The sequence below is a fragment of the Leguminivora glycinivorella genome, chromosome 4 (genome assembly GCF_023078275.1).
Source record: "Leguminivora glycinivorella isolate SPB_JAAS2020 chromosome 4, LegGlyc_1.1, whole genome shotgun sequence".
NCBI lineage: Eukaryota > Metazoa > Arthropoda > Insecta > Lepidoptera > Tortricidae > Leguminivora > Leguminivora glycinivorella.
Window position 1 is genome coordinate 8554203 of NC_062974.1, and position 16526 is coordinate 8570728.

The 16526-nt window shown below is 36.9% G+C and overlaps 1 protein-coding gene across 1 annotated transcript in view; it reads left to right on the forward strand.

Annotated features, from left to right (window-relative positions):
• The first annotated feature begins 9280 nt into the window (after positions 1-9280).
• Positions 9281-16526, forward strand: part of LOC125225130 (voltage-dependent calcium channel subunit alpha-2/delta-3-like) — a 44561-nt gene continuing 37315 nt past the window's right edge. The window contains exons 1-2 of the mRNA XM_048128698.1: positions 9281-9767; positions 11726-11807. Coding sequence (XP_047984655.1) covers positions 9682-9767; positions 11726-11807 — 168 coding nt within the window. The 5' untranslated portion in view covers positions 9281-9681. The remainder of the gene's footprint in view (positions 9768-11725; positions 11808-16526) is intronic.

Consider the following 16526-nt stretch of genomic DNA (forward strand, 5'->3'; position numbering starts at 1 on the left):
TTATTACAGGATTTTATTTAAAATTTCATTAGGTTGCGCGAGTTTACGTATTGTGGACGCTGTCATGTGTCAAAAAGAGGTTCTTACAAATCTGGGACAATACATTGCACAATATAACAAATAAAGAACATATTCCCGATCATATTTATCATAAATGACATCTGCAACAATAAGGGCCTACAAACAATTAGACGTTACGACGACGTGCCGTGGCACGTTGCGGCGTCGTGTAACGTTGCGACGTCGTGACGTGCAAATCTACGGCGTGTAACGTAAAACATCACGTCACGGCGTCGTGCCGTGGCACGTTGCGGCGTCGTCGTGACGTGCAAATCTACGGCGTGTAACGTCAAACATCACGTCACGGCATCGTGCCGTGGCACGCGTTGCCGCAACGTGCGATGCGCTATTTTTACCAAGTTTGTGCCACATAATTCAAAGGCGCTTTTACAAGTTAACATCTGGAAGATGCATTGCCAATACGTCAATCGCATAAGCTACGATTACCAAAGGAGATGCCATGCCAATGTCTTGATCGCACGATACTATTTAACATGGAATGGGGATAGACAGAGAATACCATATCGTGCGTCAGATGCATTAGCTACGAACATTTTGGGTACGAATACAAACTAAGGACGTAGCAGTGGTGATAAAATAATTAAGAAATATTGTTCTGTTAAGGAAGCATCTACGGTGAATAATCTGTGGCTACCCGCTATATTGCACATAATTATGCAGATGTACATTATAGTCGTTAAGCTTCATCGTATTTCTCCATAATGGCCTTCAGTCTATAAGACTCTCCATAATGGCCTTCAGTCTATAAGACTAATGAAAATGAACGTAAACCTATACGTTAATGTAACGATACCTTCAAGTATTTTGAACAAAAGGGGTGATTTATAACAAAATAATAGCTCACTTTAATAACCCCTGGGCTTTATTTCAATGTGTCGAAGTGTAGTGAAAGGTACCACGCTACGCTTACCACAAGCATACAATTGGCTGGAAAAAATATGCGAACAACCCTTCAATGCTTATACCTACCAAGCGACAAAGTGGGATTTTTTGCTGAGAAAACACAAAATTTCGTCTCATCGTGATTCGACTATTTAGCAAGGCAATTAATTGGAATTAATACGAGTATGAAAATGTCAACTTTTAATATTTACCTAACAGCAAGTCCTCATAAATATTCAGAGCCCAGAGTTATTACAATTTTAATATATTCCATTTCAATTTCGTCGAGCCAAGTGAAGGTAATAAAAAATACAGAACACAAAGTCACGAAGAAACAGCCAGAGCACTACAGGAGAACTTTACGACATAGCTGCGAAAGTTCCCGAGAGACACCTATTTGCTACCCGTAGCCGCCGTCGTAAAAACAGTCTGTCTACTTTAGTTTGCAAGTTTATTTTATATAAAGTAAATGTCAGGCAGTAGTAGAAAGCTTCCAAAGGTTAATTGCTTAGTGTCCGCTCACTGACTACCTTTAAAATAATTATGTAATGTGACTTGACTGTGTGGTGACGGGTTAAGAATTTCACCACCCCCTTTCTTCCCGTGGGTGTCGTAGAAGGCGACTATGGGCTATGGGTTAAATTGTGGCGTAGGCGAGAGGCTGGCAACCTGTCACTGCAATGCCACAGTTTCGTTTTCTTTCAACCCCTTATTTGCCAAGAGTGGCACTGAAACTTTAGTAGTTTCATTTGGCGTGATTGTATGTAAGCTAAAGAGGTGTACGATGTCTACATTTTTAACCGTCGCCTCATATCTCAAGAACTTAAACAAAGGATACTATAGACTAGACAGCCAAATAATAATACCACTACCGAACGAGATGGTCACATACAAATTATAATAAGAGTGACAGAGAGCAAAATGTTATTTTTTGTCTTTGTCATAGTTTCACTTTTCCGCCGTTGCCACAAACGAGTTTGTGGCAAACAATAGGACGTGACTTGTCAAGCTTATTATCCGCCCAAATTACGTAGGTTGTGTATGGTAAACTGTCAGCCATTTTTAAAGTGATTCTTAAATTCGCTCCATTATTCTATATCTGTCCCTTACGGGTGTACCCTTGTGTCAAGTCTATAGTATCCTTCGTCTGAGCTCAAGAAGGACGGTTATCAAGTCGTCTGTATGTTTTTTTTTTTAACCACCTTCCAAGTCTCAAAGGAAGGGGTTCTCAATTCGTCTGTATTTTTTTTTTTGTTTTTTTTTTATTTTTTTTAATGTTTGTTCCTCGATATCTCCGTCGTTACTGGACCGATTTTGAAAAATTTTTTTTTGATTGAATGTATATGCATACAGATTGTTCCCATTTTTCTCAGAACCCAGTTCTGATGACGGGATCCTGGAGAAATCGAGGGAACTCCTCAAATCTGAAAGGCATACATATGGTGATTTTTGTGTTTTTAAAGGAACAGCATGCATTTACGTACGGAACAGTGACATTTGGTGCAGTGGAACTCCTGGTGATGGTCAGAACGGAACTCCTCAAATCTGAACGGCACACTTATAGTGACTTTGGTATTTTTATAAGAACAGCATGCACTTACGTCCAGAACAGTGACATTTGGTGCAGTGGAACTGCTGATGAAGAGTGAGCCGCCCCTGGTTAGAGTTCCGTTTTGATAATCATTATCATCTGTAAGTACTTCAGAATCATCCAAATTTCAAAATTGGTTCAGAAATGACGGAGATATCGAATAACAAACATTAAAAAATATACAGACGAATTGATAACATAATCCAACATTTGAAAGTGTTTATCACCAAAACCCCAAAGGAAGGCGGTTTTTTTTCTTAAATTTTTTTTTTTTTAATGTTTGTTCCTCGATATCTCCATCGTTTGATCGTTACTGGACCGATTTTGAAAATTTTTTTTTGATTGAATGTATATGCATACAGATTGGTCCCATTTTTCTCAGAACCCAGTTCTGATGATGGGATTCTGGAGAAATCGAGGGAACTCCTCAAATCTGAAAGGCATACATATGGTGATTTTTGTGTTTTTAAAGGAACAGCATGCATTTAGGTACGGAACAGTGACATTTGGTGCAGTGGAACTGCTGATGATGGCCAGAACGGAACTCTTCAAATCTGAACGGCACGCTTATAGTGACTTTGGTATTTTTATACGAACAGCATGCACTTTCGTCCAGAACAGTGACATTTGGTGCAGTGGAATTTCTGATGATGGTCAGAACCGAACTCATCAAATCTGAACGGCACGCTTATAGTGACTTTGGTATTTTTATAAGAACAGCATGCACTTTCATCCAGAACAGTGACATTTGGTGCAGTGGAACTGCTGATGATGGCCAGAACCAAATTCCTCAAATATGAACGGCACGCTTATAGTGACTTTGCCATTTTTATAAGAACAGCATGCACTTACGTCTAGAACAGTTACATTTGGTACAGTGGAACTGCTGATGATAGTCAGAACCAAACTCCTCAAACCTGAACGGCACACTCATAGTGACTTTGGTATTTTTGTAAGAAAAGCATGTATTTAAGTTCAGAACAGTGACATTTATTTAGTTATGTTTGTTAAGCATATTGAGTTTTGAAGTCAAAGTTTGTCAAGCTTCGATTTCTTATAATATAATCGGATTCATGAGGAATTGAGGAAACTCCTCAAACCTTAACGTTATACGTATATTCATTTGTGTTGCCATCTAATAATTAAAGCATTAAAAGCAGTTTTAAAAAATACTTACACATTTCTACATAATCCAACATTCGCAAGTAGCTTTCACCAGAACCCGAAAGGCGACGGTTTTTTATTCTTAAAAATTATTATTATAAGGTTTTGAAAAAGAGTAAACGAGGCTATATAGTATACGATTTACCATTATGCCATTGTATTACTCTGCTTTAGATAATTCTGCAAAATGACAGTATGCCAAGAAATTTATGCAAAAAGTCATTCTGCGAAAAAAGGATTCTGCCAAGCGTTGTTATGCGAAGGTAAAATATGACAAAAAATATTATGCAAGATAATGGTAATCCAAAAAAAAAATCAGACCTTATATCAAATAGTGCTTACCAATACCTTCAAATCATACTCTCGGAACATAATAATACAAAATTATGCACATGCCATCATTTAGACCGGGATACCCCCATTTGCCAGAATTTCATTTGCCATAATTTTATTTGCCATCCTATTCAACAATCATAATATTGTTTCTCATAACATCTTATGCCATAATCATTGTTTACTATATTAATCTAGTGCCAGAAACTTTGTTTCCCATAAAGTCAGTTTCCATAATGTCATTTGTCAGAATCATCGAAATCCGTAATTACCACATTCCATACCATCATTTGTCAACAAATTAGCGTCCAGAAAAGTCAATTTCCATAATGTGCTTTGGCAGAATCGAAAACTACTATAATAGGTACTAGAAGGACTAGAGAATGAAACTGCTATCAGAAAGTAGGTTAGGTTAGGTTAGAACTGTGACCCCCTGGAAAATGCAACTGCTATCAGAAAGTAGGTTAGGTTAGGTTAGAACTGTGAACCTCTGGAAAAGGAAACTGCTTGAAAAGTAGGTTAGGTTAGGTTAGAACTGTGACCCCCCGGAAAATGAAAATACTATCAGACAGTAGGTTAGGTTAGGTTAGAACTGCGACCCCTGGAAAATGAAACTGCTATCAGAAAGTAGGTTAGGTTAGGTTAGAACTGTGACCCCTGGAGAATGAAACTGCTGGAAAAGTAGGTTAGGTTAGGTTAGAACTGTGACCCCTGGAAAATGAAACTGCTATCAGAAAGTAGGTTAGGTTAGGTAATAATATGGGCAACAATTAATATGGCAATAATTGCTTATGGCGTTTGAATATTCTATGAAACCATATTATTGCACTTAATAATATGGCTAACAAATAGTATGGCATTGTATGATTATGGAAGGTAATATTCGGATAAACAACGAGTATGTCATATGATTTTTATGGTAAACAAATCATTCGGGCAAATGAAATTCAGGCAAGTTAGATTCGGGCAAATGAATATTATGTTAAATGACTGTCGGGCAAACAATAGACAACCCATTTAGACCAGGTTTTTTTTTTTCCTTATATTTACTTAACGATACAGTCCTTATTGTATAGGTACTTAGTCCTTGATTTGACCGATATAACGATGTAAACAAGTACCTTTGCCCTTAATTCTGTCGGGAATTCCACTCACAAAGCAATTTAACGTAGACATTTTTCTCGTTTCGCCGAATCCCGTATTTCGGAGTGGAAACTCCAATTATTTTGTTCAATAACTTTGTAGCAAATGGAAATATAATTATTCTATTGACTCGCTACCTGAGCCGCTACCATGGGTATATACCTATAATAAAGAATACTTTTGTCTACTCGATAACGAAAATGTCACGGAAAATATACAGTGTGTAAGCATTATATGGGCAATAAATTAAACCAGGGTGCGTAGATAAAATGCACAAACCCTCACGATAATATCGTTTTCAGTACAGATGGTGTTTTTTTAAGCACTAGTGCGAGAAGTGGTTCATTATATGTCAGGTGGAAACTTCGGAGGGCTATCTGTACTGAAAAACGTCGTACGATACACGTGCGAAAAGGAAATTCGTAACTCGTGTCGATTTAAAACACTCCCTTCGGTCGTGTTTTAATTTATCGCCACTGGTTTCGAACTTCCTTTTTGACGCACTTGTATCGTAATGTACTATTTCGTAGCTATTTATCTCTACCGCTCTTCCGTATTCGCTCGACAAATCCAGACTGCGTTTCGATCGGCGTCTAGCGTCAACGATTGTCATTCGGCTTGGCCGGCTGACATATAATTCATTAGTGTTACCCGTGATTAATTTTTGATTTTTTTTCTCTGTAGCAATGTACCTACTGTAAACATGGTTGCGATGGCAATCAATGACAACTATCAACGAGCATTTAACGCGAGTTTATTTGCATTACATTGCGGGCCGTATAATTATTCTGTACAGATATAAAGTTAATTTCAATTTTAAATAAAACTTATCTAATTACATTTCTTATGTTTATTAACCACCGTTAAGAGATTCGTCCGTATTAGATTTACACACTGTATGTAATTTTTGATTCTATTGTACATAGACAGTGACCATTTGTAAGTGCTGTTCACTTCATTTCCCGTGACTTCAGCTATCGAGTAGCGTATTTTAAAACAACTCATGGTAGAATCTGGGATAATATCTGCCCACTAGAAATACGCGATTTGGGGATTTTATGAAGTAAAGGGAAAGAGGTTTACTTTGGGGAGAAATTATTTGAACCGTTTTTACTTTACAGATAAAAAAGAAAAAAAATTATGTACTTACAATTTTTTATTGACATATTTTTAGATTAACTACAAAGAACAAAATAAATAATCGTTTTCCTTCATTCTTTCCGATACAAATTATCTAGTAATTTACATTTTGTCATCTCATCGATTTATTGGTTCGAAAAATGAAAATGAAATATTTATTTTTCAAGTAGGCATATTACAATGCGCATATGAACGTCAAATAAAGCTACGCCGGCTCTAACCCTACGCCTCAGCCGAGAAGATTTCAGTCCCCCCTCAGTTGGGAGGGGGGTATCCACTATGGGACCGGCAAGAAACTCGGCGGGCAACTTTTTTCAAAACATTACATCTTATAATTAACATGCATTAAATAACAAGATACAATTTAACATGCAAAAGTATTCATCAAATAATATGAGCAGACTAGGTACTCTATGGAAATTAATTTCAATAAATTATATTATTGCTTAATAATACGTCGTTCTTCTTCAGAGAAAACATATTAAATTGTCACAGAAGAAAAAGATAATATGAATCTCAATGTCATTGAATATGTAATTTACACAACATAAAATATAAAATATTTGATAAAATAAATATAAAAGATTTCTTGAACTGAATAGTATTCGATTTATACAGGTAATTTGTATAACGCTAACTGTTATAACAGCCAACACACAGTTAGTATATGTAATACCTATTAAAACTTTTTATAGCAGTGAATATACATAGAACGTTGTACTCGAAAATAGGATTTAGGAATTCATGGCGTATCCACCAAGTGCTGTGCATATTTTAGAGCTCAGCCGAGAGGAGAATTTAAATCTCAGCGTATAATCGCGATTTGATATAAACTTTCAACGTGTCTGACTCGCATTATACCTAAATAGGAGTGAGTGAGATGAAGTTAGAATAATGTAAATTCAGTAACATATATTTGAAAGTTGAATACGCTGCGAGTGGCGCGTCGCTATGTAATATTCAGACCCCGGAGTCGTCAGCCAACTTCGAAACCAACATGGGATGTTAGGGATGATATTCTCAGTGTAGTGAACATTTGGCATAGACTATATTAATAATATAGTTTTCCTTCTGAATCAAAACTGGTAGTGAAAGCAAGATCTTGTGAATTAAAATTATACAATTACACATAATGACATTGATATCTTTGCATAACTGAGAAAAATTGCGCAAAACTACCAAGATAATGGTAAAAGTACCGTTTATTCTAAGGTTTATACTATTGCCAAGTAAATCTGTGTAAAATTGTGTATACTATATACACAATAAAGAAAGCTACACCGGTTCTAACCTTACACCTCTGACCCGAGAAAATTAAATTTGCCCCAATCCCAACGGCGCCGAAAGAAAACTTATTTATTTTGTCTTCTAAAACGTCAACACAGTTGTATTTAGATGATACTTGTAATACTGAAGTACATAACTAGATGCTTAAGATGCTATCCAAGGCTCTTCAAGTGTCGATAATAACAATCCCGAAATATTAATCGGTATTAGCTCACGCACACATTGTGATCTGATTATGACTTAGACGTGGTTCTGAGACTTTCACGTACCTTGGTTCGTACGTAAACATCGATCTATTTTGTTTTAATATTCCACGTATCTATAAAAAAGCGGCGTAAGTACGTGCGACTTTCGTTCCGGAGGTCGCGGGTTCGAACCCCGGCTCGCACCAATGAGTTTTTAGAAATGTATGTGCGAAATGTCATTTGATATTTGCCAGTCTCTTTTCGGTGAAGGAAAACATCGTGAGGAAGCCGGACTAATTCCAATAAGTTTTAGTTTACCCTTCGGGTTGGAAGGTCAGATCAGATGGCAGTCGCTTTTGTAAAAACTAGTGCCTACGCCGAATCTTGGGATTAGTTGTCAAAGCGGACCCCAGGCTCCCATCAGCCGTGGCAAATGCCGGGATAACGCAAGGAGGAGGATGATGATGATTCCACGTATCTATAATAGTATTTCAGAGATAACAAAATTTAATAAGGTAAATAATAAATTCATACTTGAGCAAGCTTTGAATTTGATTGAACCTACATTGAGGAGAATAGCAATAGCGTTTCCCAACAAGTCAGCTGGTACAAATTACGCATACATAATGTATCTTTCCTAAACCAGACTGCCTAATGGCATTTACTCGTCGCTCCGAAAAACAAGATCCTTATCTATCTGTTTAGCTATCAATCGTGTCTCTCGAGTCTCGAATGAATTAGGGATAAACGTTACTCTGTAAATGAGGATTGATGGAAACAAAACCGCGTTGGAGGGCTAATGCGAGCTCCGAAGTTCGCGAATAGCGAGCATCGTTCTCCGTAAATCTTAATACAAATTCAAATTGTCTTTATTTTGGATGACAAACGATGCGTTGTTTTGTTTGTAGGTATATTATACCTAATTAATATGACTAATAACTTTAGTTGAAGTAAAATAATAAGTTTATATTTATAAGCGTCGGTCTTCTTAGTAAGCCCTCTGGTTATACTAGTAGCGTCACAAATATAGATACACAAAGTATGGAAAAACAAAGAACATAATGCTTTCTCCAAAATAAGCAAGCAATGTGTTAATTGAGAATTTATTATAGTTCTTGCCTGACGTAATGTGTTAGACAAAGTTGGTATTCCTAAGTATGAGTAATGCATGCATTTAAGTAAATAATTATTTCATTTTACCGTACCTACTTCTTAATTTTTCTTTTTTTTTTTGACTCTTTGTGTATACTTAGTCCGCTGGGCTGTCTAGTCTACTGAGTGTCATTTGTACAAGGCAGCAGTTGGACTCGCTTGGCACATGGCTACGTAATTTAAAAAGTTTCATTAAAAATACCAGCACGCAACTATGTTTTGCTGTATCAGTTCGAAAAAGCCCAAAAGCGTGGAAACGAGTGGACAGGCGAGTATGCCCGACCCAGTTCGTGTTCGCTCGATGCCGCGCCGCCCGCCCGGCCGAGAATAGACGCAGCACGTGCGTCCGCCGCGACACACGCGTCGCGCCGGCCGCCACCGCACCGCCGCCGCAACGGCGGCAAAAAACACTACAATAACATAAGCAACCGCGTTGTGATCTCTTGTGACTACCGACTATCACAGTGTACCAAGCTTCTAAACTTCAGCAGTTTAACAAAATATAACCTAGAGAAGTTTACGTGCCGCTATTGTAATCGTGTCGTTATCATAGTGAAAGCTTAATAGAGATATATTTTCCGTTATAAATAGAGCGTCGTATTTAGCGTTGTAGTGATCGTGATGGTATTAGCCTTTTCAACAAAATACTGTAACAAAGTGCCTTAAAGCAGTTTGAGCGTGTGTGTATGTCAACGTGAGGTGCGCAAGAGTGACTCACCGACGATGCGCGGCCTAAGCTTGGCTTTTTGCGCGCTGCTGATGATTCTTCGGGAAGCGACGACGGCGAGGAGATCAGAAAGATCCAACACGTAAGAAAGTGCAGCAACAACTAATCTCTTTCAATTCTTTTAGGTTTAAACTAGGTTGCCTATTTTAAAACGTCGAAGGTCGAGCCTAGAAATCTAATAAGAATAGCTTCCGCCAGATGGTTGGTTTTGTGGCTGCAATTTGTAGTGCACACCTCCGCATTCGTTTAGTTAGAATTAATAAACAATCAAACATATTAAAGATGTACCTAGAAGAACAAACAAAACTTTTACAAGACTCGCGGTATAATAACTCTTCAAACAATATTTTTATTGTTATTATACCGCGTGGAACACTGAAAGTGTAACTCGGTAACTTTCTGGTTATGTCAGTCATTACACAAATTAAACAGATAGTGGATCCAGGTTTTAAAATTAATTTTCCCCGAATGAATTTCCTTTCAAAATAGTTGGTATCATTCTTTGACCTAACCTGCCCAAGCATCATCTATTTCAACTTGGACATCGTCTATAAAAAAACAAACACAAGCTTTTTTGGCAAATAGTCTTACAGAAACCGGTATTTTCGTATCCATTTTTGCTCTACTAAAAAAGCAAAGCTTAGCTAGTACCAACTAGTATAGTGTATAGGAGCTATAAACGTACTCTATTACGCTACGCGCGTACGCTAAGCCATAATTAACAAAACTAAATAGATCTATAATCTATAATATATTTATCTAAGTAACAGTAATAAAATAGGTAGCTCCATGTAAATCACCTAACTAACAAACTATTATGGCTCCGCGATCCAAAAGAGGATCTTGGCCTTCAAAACATTTACGTTATGTATGAATATCACTAATACGTTATATGTAATACAAATAATGGATTCTCAACGGATCGAATGTTATTAGTTTTGGCATAATAATGTGCATCAGTTCCAAACGTAATTTATTAAGAAAATTTACATAATATTATAAGTTACGATGATTAACTCCATTATTAAGAAAAAATAAAGCTGCTCTATAGTAATCAAAGATAAATGAGTGGTGACGATGTTTTCTTCCGCCGAAAAGCGACGGACATTTTCGTACATAAAGTTTCGAAAAATCTCTTATCCTTACTCTTACGCCGTGTCTTGCGTGGGCGACGGTCGCGCGACCGTTGCGCGACCGTCGCCGTCGCGTCTCATACTTCCATATCGATACTTAAGGTTTGATTTCGTATGCGTCGCATCGCCGTCGCGCGACCATCGCGCGACCGTCGCCCACGCAAGCCACGGCGTTACCGCTAGCCCACCAGCGTTCCAAATTTTCCAAACATGTACTGTGTAAAAAGTACTATGTTGTAATGTATGAGTATTAGGTCGTTCCCGCTAACCATAATCCAAATTTATTTAAATCGGAATGGAAAATTAATAATCTACAATAGGGTACGTATGCAGACAGGCATCTCAAACACATTGCTACGCCGTAGCTGAGTTTCCATTTCGCAGCCTGCTACGCGCCCAATTTATTGCGTAGCTAAGTGTTACTCAACGAATTAAGGTGCTATTACAGCACTTTATTAAAACATTCACTGCCAGCAAGTATGATTTTGTACGAAAATGAACACATTAAGTGTCACCGGCACCGAACGTGTTAAGAGCGTAGAGAACGATCAATGAGTGTAATGAGGAAAACGTGTTTTCAATAATGTAAATTTGCAGAGAGTAAAATGGGAAATTTGCGGTGTGTTTATAACCACGCTTCGAATAAAACAATTTGGCACTTGTTCCGCAATGACAACAGTTTTTTTTTATAATTCCTTATATTCCAAATTATTATTAAGCTGTTTGTGTGTACTTTTTAATTAGAACATAGATGAGCACGCTTACTAAAAATACTATTTTAACTACTTTACTGTCTTTGAGTCTGAGCCAATTTTGGTCATTAAGATCCTACATCATTCTGCTTTTATTGGGTAAACATTTTATTATTTAGAATTTGTATATAATAAAACGCTTACTTTCATTTCAGAGTGAAAGCATGGGCTGACCGGCTTGGCGAAGAAATATGGGAGCTAAATGAAGCCTTGACAAAAGCTCAACAAATTAAAGCAGTGAGTATTGATCGACAATTCGACATAGCTTAAGAGGGGACGACCTGTCTTGAAGACATTGGTATCATATTGGACCTAATTACAACATACTAACACATTATCATATAATTTTTCAAATACATTTGATATTTAAACAAAAAGAAGTTAAACAAGACTACAAAAATAATAACTTGTATGTGCTTCGCCACTGAGCAACGCACGGTAGTGAATTAATGATTACAGTATACATACATCACGCGATCCCCACTAGAACGCATAATAATTATAGTATACCTATAGCTCACACAGCTCGCTAGGGTCACGTATTTACGTTGTTAGAGGCGTTAGGGCATTATATTTTATTTTTATACGAATATATTGGGCAAGGTTATGAGTGTTATTAGTATGAAGCTAAGAGCTTAAATTCCAAATATTTATTTGTTGATCTTGCTGCTACTTTGAATTTATTATTATTATTATGAGCCTATTGTGTCCCACTGCTGGGCAAAGGCCTCCCCCTTCTTTCTCCATTCTTCTGGATCTTGAGCTAAAACTGGCCAGTCTGTCAAAAAGGAGTCCAAGTTATTCCGCCATCGCCGGCGAGGTCTGCCGGATCCTCTGTTCGACTCATGGGGCTCCCATTCCGTGGCTATCTTGGCCCACAAGTCATTCGGCATACGGCAGACATGTCCAGCCCAGTCCCACTTTAACTTTGAATAGGTATTGTATTTTCAATATTAAATATGAAAGAGCTATATTGATATTAAATTTACTATCTCAAAATAATTAACAACTCAAACACGACAATATAGAAAATGAAAAGGATACAGGTATTTCATACTTTTCAGTTTATTGCTAATCTATAAGTAAACTAATTCAATTTATTAGTAGCCCGTTACAGACCTTTCAATAAATCGCTCGCAGTACCTATTCGTCCCAATGTCAATTACCTAGCTAAGTATACGTACATTAGGTACATACACAACAAATTCAATCAGACAATTTTTTTTTTCAAACCGCCATATCTCAGTGACACTACCTACTATGTGTAATTCATTTCAGTGAATACCTACGCGTTAGTGAGAACTTGAGAGTAGAAGATCAACGCAATTTTTGATTCCAACAGGGCTAGCAGATGATAGGCGACAGTATATTATCGCCGAGACATAGCTAGGTTACACGTTTTTAGAGTTCCGTACCAAAAAGGTACAAAAGGAACCCTTATGGCGACGCTCTGTCCGTCTGTCTGTCTGTCTGTCACATTTCTAAATATCTCGAGAACTACTTACTTATGCTTACGATTTGAAATTTGGAACAGTTATGAACATTTTTAACCTTTACGAGCTGAAACTATTATTTTGAAAAATATTAATATTAATTATAGAAAATGGCCAAAATGATAGGGGGCAAATTGTAAATGTCAAGTTACTAGGTCAAGTGGGGTATTGTTAGAAAGAGCTCAAATTGTACATATCAAAACTATTTTTTATAATTTGTTTGTCGTGGAAAAAAAACAATTATGGAGGAAAATGTAAAAAAAAATACCGCCCCCCCCCCCCTTATCTCCGAAGTTTACGAACGAAAAATTATGATTTTTTTACAAAATAAATTTTACAGAAAAAATAAAATCGTGTCTGTACTTTGGAAACTTTTTTTTTAATTCACAAAAACTTTTCAGATTTCAACTTTCACCTTAACCACCCTTGCGGATTATATCGAACTTCAAATTAATACAAGATTATACGTAAAAAAATATCTTTTGAATAAAGAAAAAACTGTCCAAATCGGTTAACATTATAAAGAACTAGCTTTTACCCGCGGCTTCGCCCGCGTAATAAAAGTATTCATTAAGATTTTCATTTGGATCCTTAGGTTTCTATTTTTACCTTTTTTCCCAACGTTTCCGCCAGGTTGCACTGGCCATGGTCGCGGAAGACTGACGTCCCAGCAAAATGTCACCGGAGATGTAAACAACACAAAACTACCCGATATTAATTTATATAAATGTTCGGGGTAGACAAATAAATATAATCTACCCGCTTTTAGTTAATGTTTATTTCTCACCATGTTTATTTTAAAGGTAAAAATAATGTTAAATAATCGCGTTCGACCTGTATGTGACTTTAAATATATGTTTAATGATTTCTTATCAAGTGCTAAAATATAAAGTTTCATGGTTTTATCTTTTAAAATTAAGAAATCCCATACAAACTTTCAACCTCTTTTTCAACCCCTTCATCCCTTTTTTTCGAAATAAAAAGTAGCCTATGTTTTGTCTCAGGGTCTAAAGATTGTCTGTTCCAAATTTCATCAAAATCGGCTGCGTGGTTTAAGCGGGAAAGCGTAACAGACAGACAGACAGACAGACAGACAGACAGAGTTACTTTCGCATTTATAATATTAGTATGGATTATCCCTGAAAAACTGACATACTAAACAGGTCGCGTAAATTAGCGAAATCGCCGAGAGATGGCGCTGTACCTGTAGGTAATTATAGTCAGATCTTTAAAGTCATACATCATGTGAGGTACGTGAAATAATTTTAACTTGTAAGTTTGTACGGATACGGAACCCTCGGTGGGTGAGTCCGACTCGCACTTGGCCGGTTTTTTTTTATTATATTAATAACATAAGAACGCTCACTCCAATCATGTGTTTGCTCCACAGTACGTGGTAACCGTCTGGGAGCGCTGTTCACTTTTTTCATACATTTTATATAACGGTCTCGTAATCGACTAACGTATTCTGAACTGACGGTACCAACACAGTGCGGGTCAAACTACTAAGTAGTTAGGTATAATTTTTTACAACCCTCGTTCCGTTATTGGTTTTCCACCTCTCCATTTTCCGAGTAAAAAGGGTCAGCCCTTGCCAAAGGACGCTTGCGTAATGACTATTAGCGTCCGAGAACTTTCTTCTAAATTGTTCAAGTGCTTTTTGGGTATCAAAAAAGATGAATTACTTAATCAGTTATGTCACTGTCCCTACTCAAAGTCCCTACACATTTCTCAGAGAGTGTACGTATATTGATAAAGATGCGTAAATTAGAAAGTGCTAATTAATTAACTCTCTACGGTTACTATTTTCTTCGATAGAAAATTCCATTTAATGGGGTTTTAGAAATGGAGATCGAGCCTAGCATGTGTTTTAAGTCACGACGCTTAGTAAAAAATGTTCAACAAATGGATATAGCTATATGATAAGATATCAAACAACATTAAACAATCCAAATCAGTATGCGTAATACAATTCATTTAAATTTCAAATTCATCAACCAACATAAGCCACAGACTCAAAATTTGCATCAAATTTCTTTGCCCCACATCCCGATGAAATGAATTTTTTATATCAGTTTTAGTCAAAGACCTTTACAGGGGACAGCGCGATCACATTTTTTGCCATACCAAATTGAACCTTATCACTGAGCCAGAAAGGCGGTCGTATCAGACTAGCAAAAACGGTCCACATGAGAGGGCATTGTTTGGGCTGGTGTCCCTCTCGCACGTGTGGCCAGTGTTAAAGAGGTTACCATGGTAGTAGTTCTTTTATCTAAGTTTAAAGTTTCTTATATTATTTTAGTTTTATATTCAGACTACAATTTTGATATCTTTTAACTAATTTATTAAGTAATTTTAATGTAATTATTATGATGATATAAATCAAAGATTTGCATTAAAAAAAACTTCAATTGAGTATTAGTAGATTTAGTAGTAACTTTGAATATTGACTGGTATCCCCAATTTATGACAGTGATGACGTCACTGAATAATGTTGACGTTGTCAATAAGTGCGAGAGGGACACCAGCCCAAACAATGCCCTCTCACGTGGACACACTTTTTGGCCTAACTACTCAATCTAGCTTAACATCTCTAAATCTATGGTTTTAGTATGCTTATCATTCTTATCAATAATCAATAGGACCACCAGCTGGTGTTGTGAAAGTATTTAGGTAACTGTTGTTATTTTGTTATGGTTGTTTTTATTTTTATTTTTAAGAGGGCCTATGCCATAAGTTAGTGTGATAAAAGCAAAAGGTAGTTTTCGTATAACTATAAATGAAAACTAACGAAGAGGTTTCAAATATAATAGGAGAAAAAAGAAGTTTGCTGAGAACTATAGATAACAGAAGAGGGAAAATGCTTGGGCACCTGATACGACACGACGAATTCATTAAAAACATACTAGAAGGAAAAATTGAGGCAAGAAGGCAAAGGGGGAGACCAAGGAGAGCGTATATGACCCAAATAAAGGAAAAAATCAACGTTGTGTCGTATCAGGAAGTCAAAAGGAAGGCAGAAGACCGGCACGCATGGAAGTTGCTCCACCGACAAGAGTCCAACTCTTAAATGATTGATGATGATAACATTGTGAGAGAGCTCAATCCCTAAATCCCTCACCTCCGTTCCCATTTCTTCGTGGGTATTGCGGTAAACGCCACACTTTCGCGACAGCGTGCGAACGAGAGAGATTGATCTCGCCCGGCTCATGACGCAACAAATTGCATGAGAAAATGTGTATTACCTACTGAATAGCAAGCGTTTTCATGCCATAATATTATACATAATTAGGCTTAAGACTTTTTATCGCATATGCGCTTATGATAAAAATTACCAATAATAACATTATTAGATTTGAGCATAATCTATCTAACCTGAAATAACAAGTCTAACAGAAATAAATCATACAAAATTACTATTTCAAATGCCACACAAACAGATAAAGTAAACCTTTCAACTAGA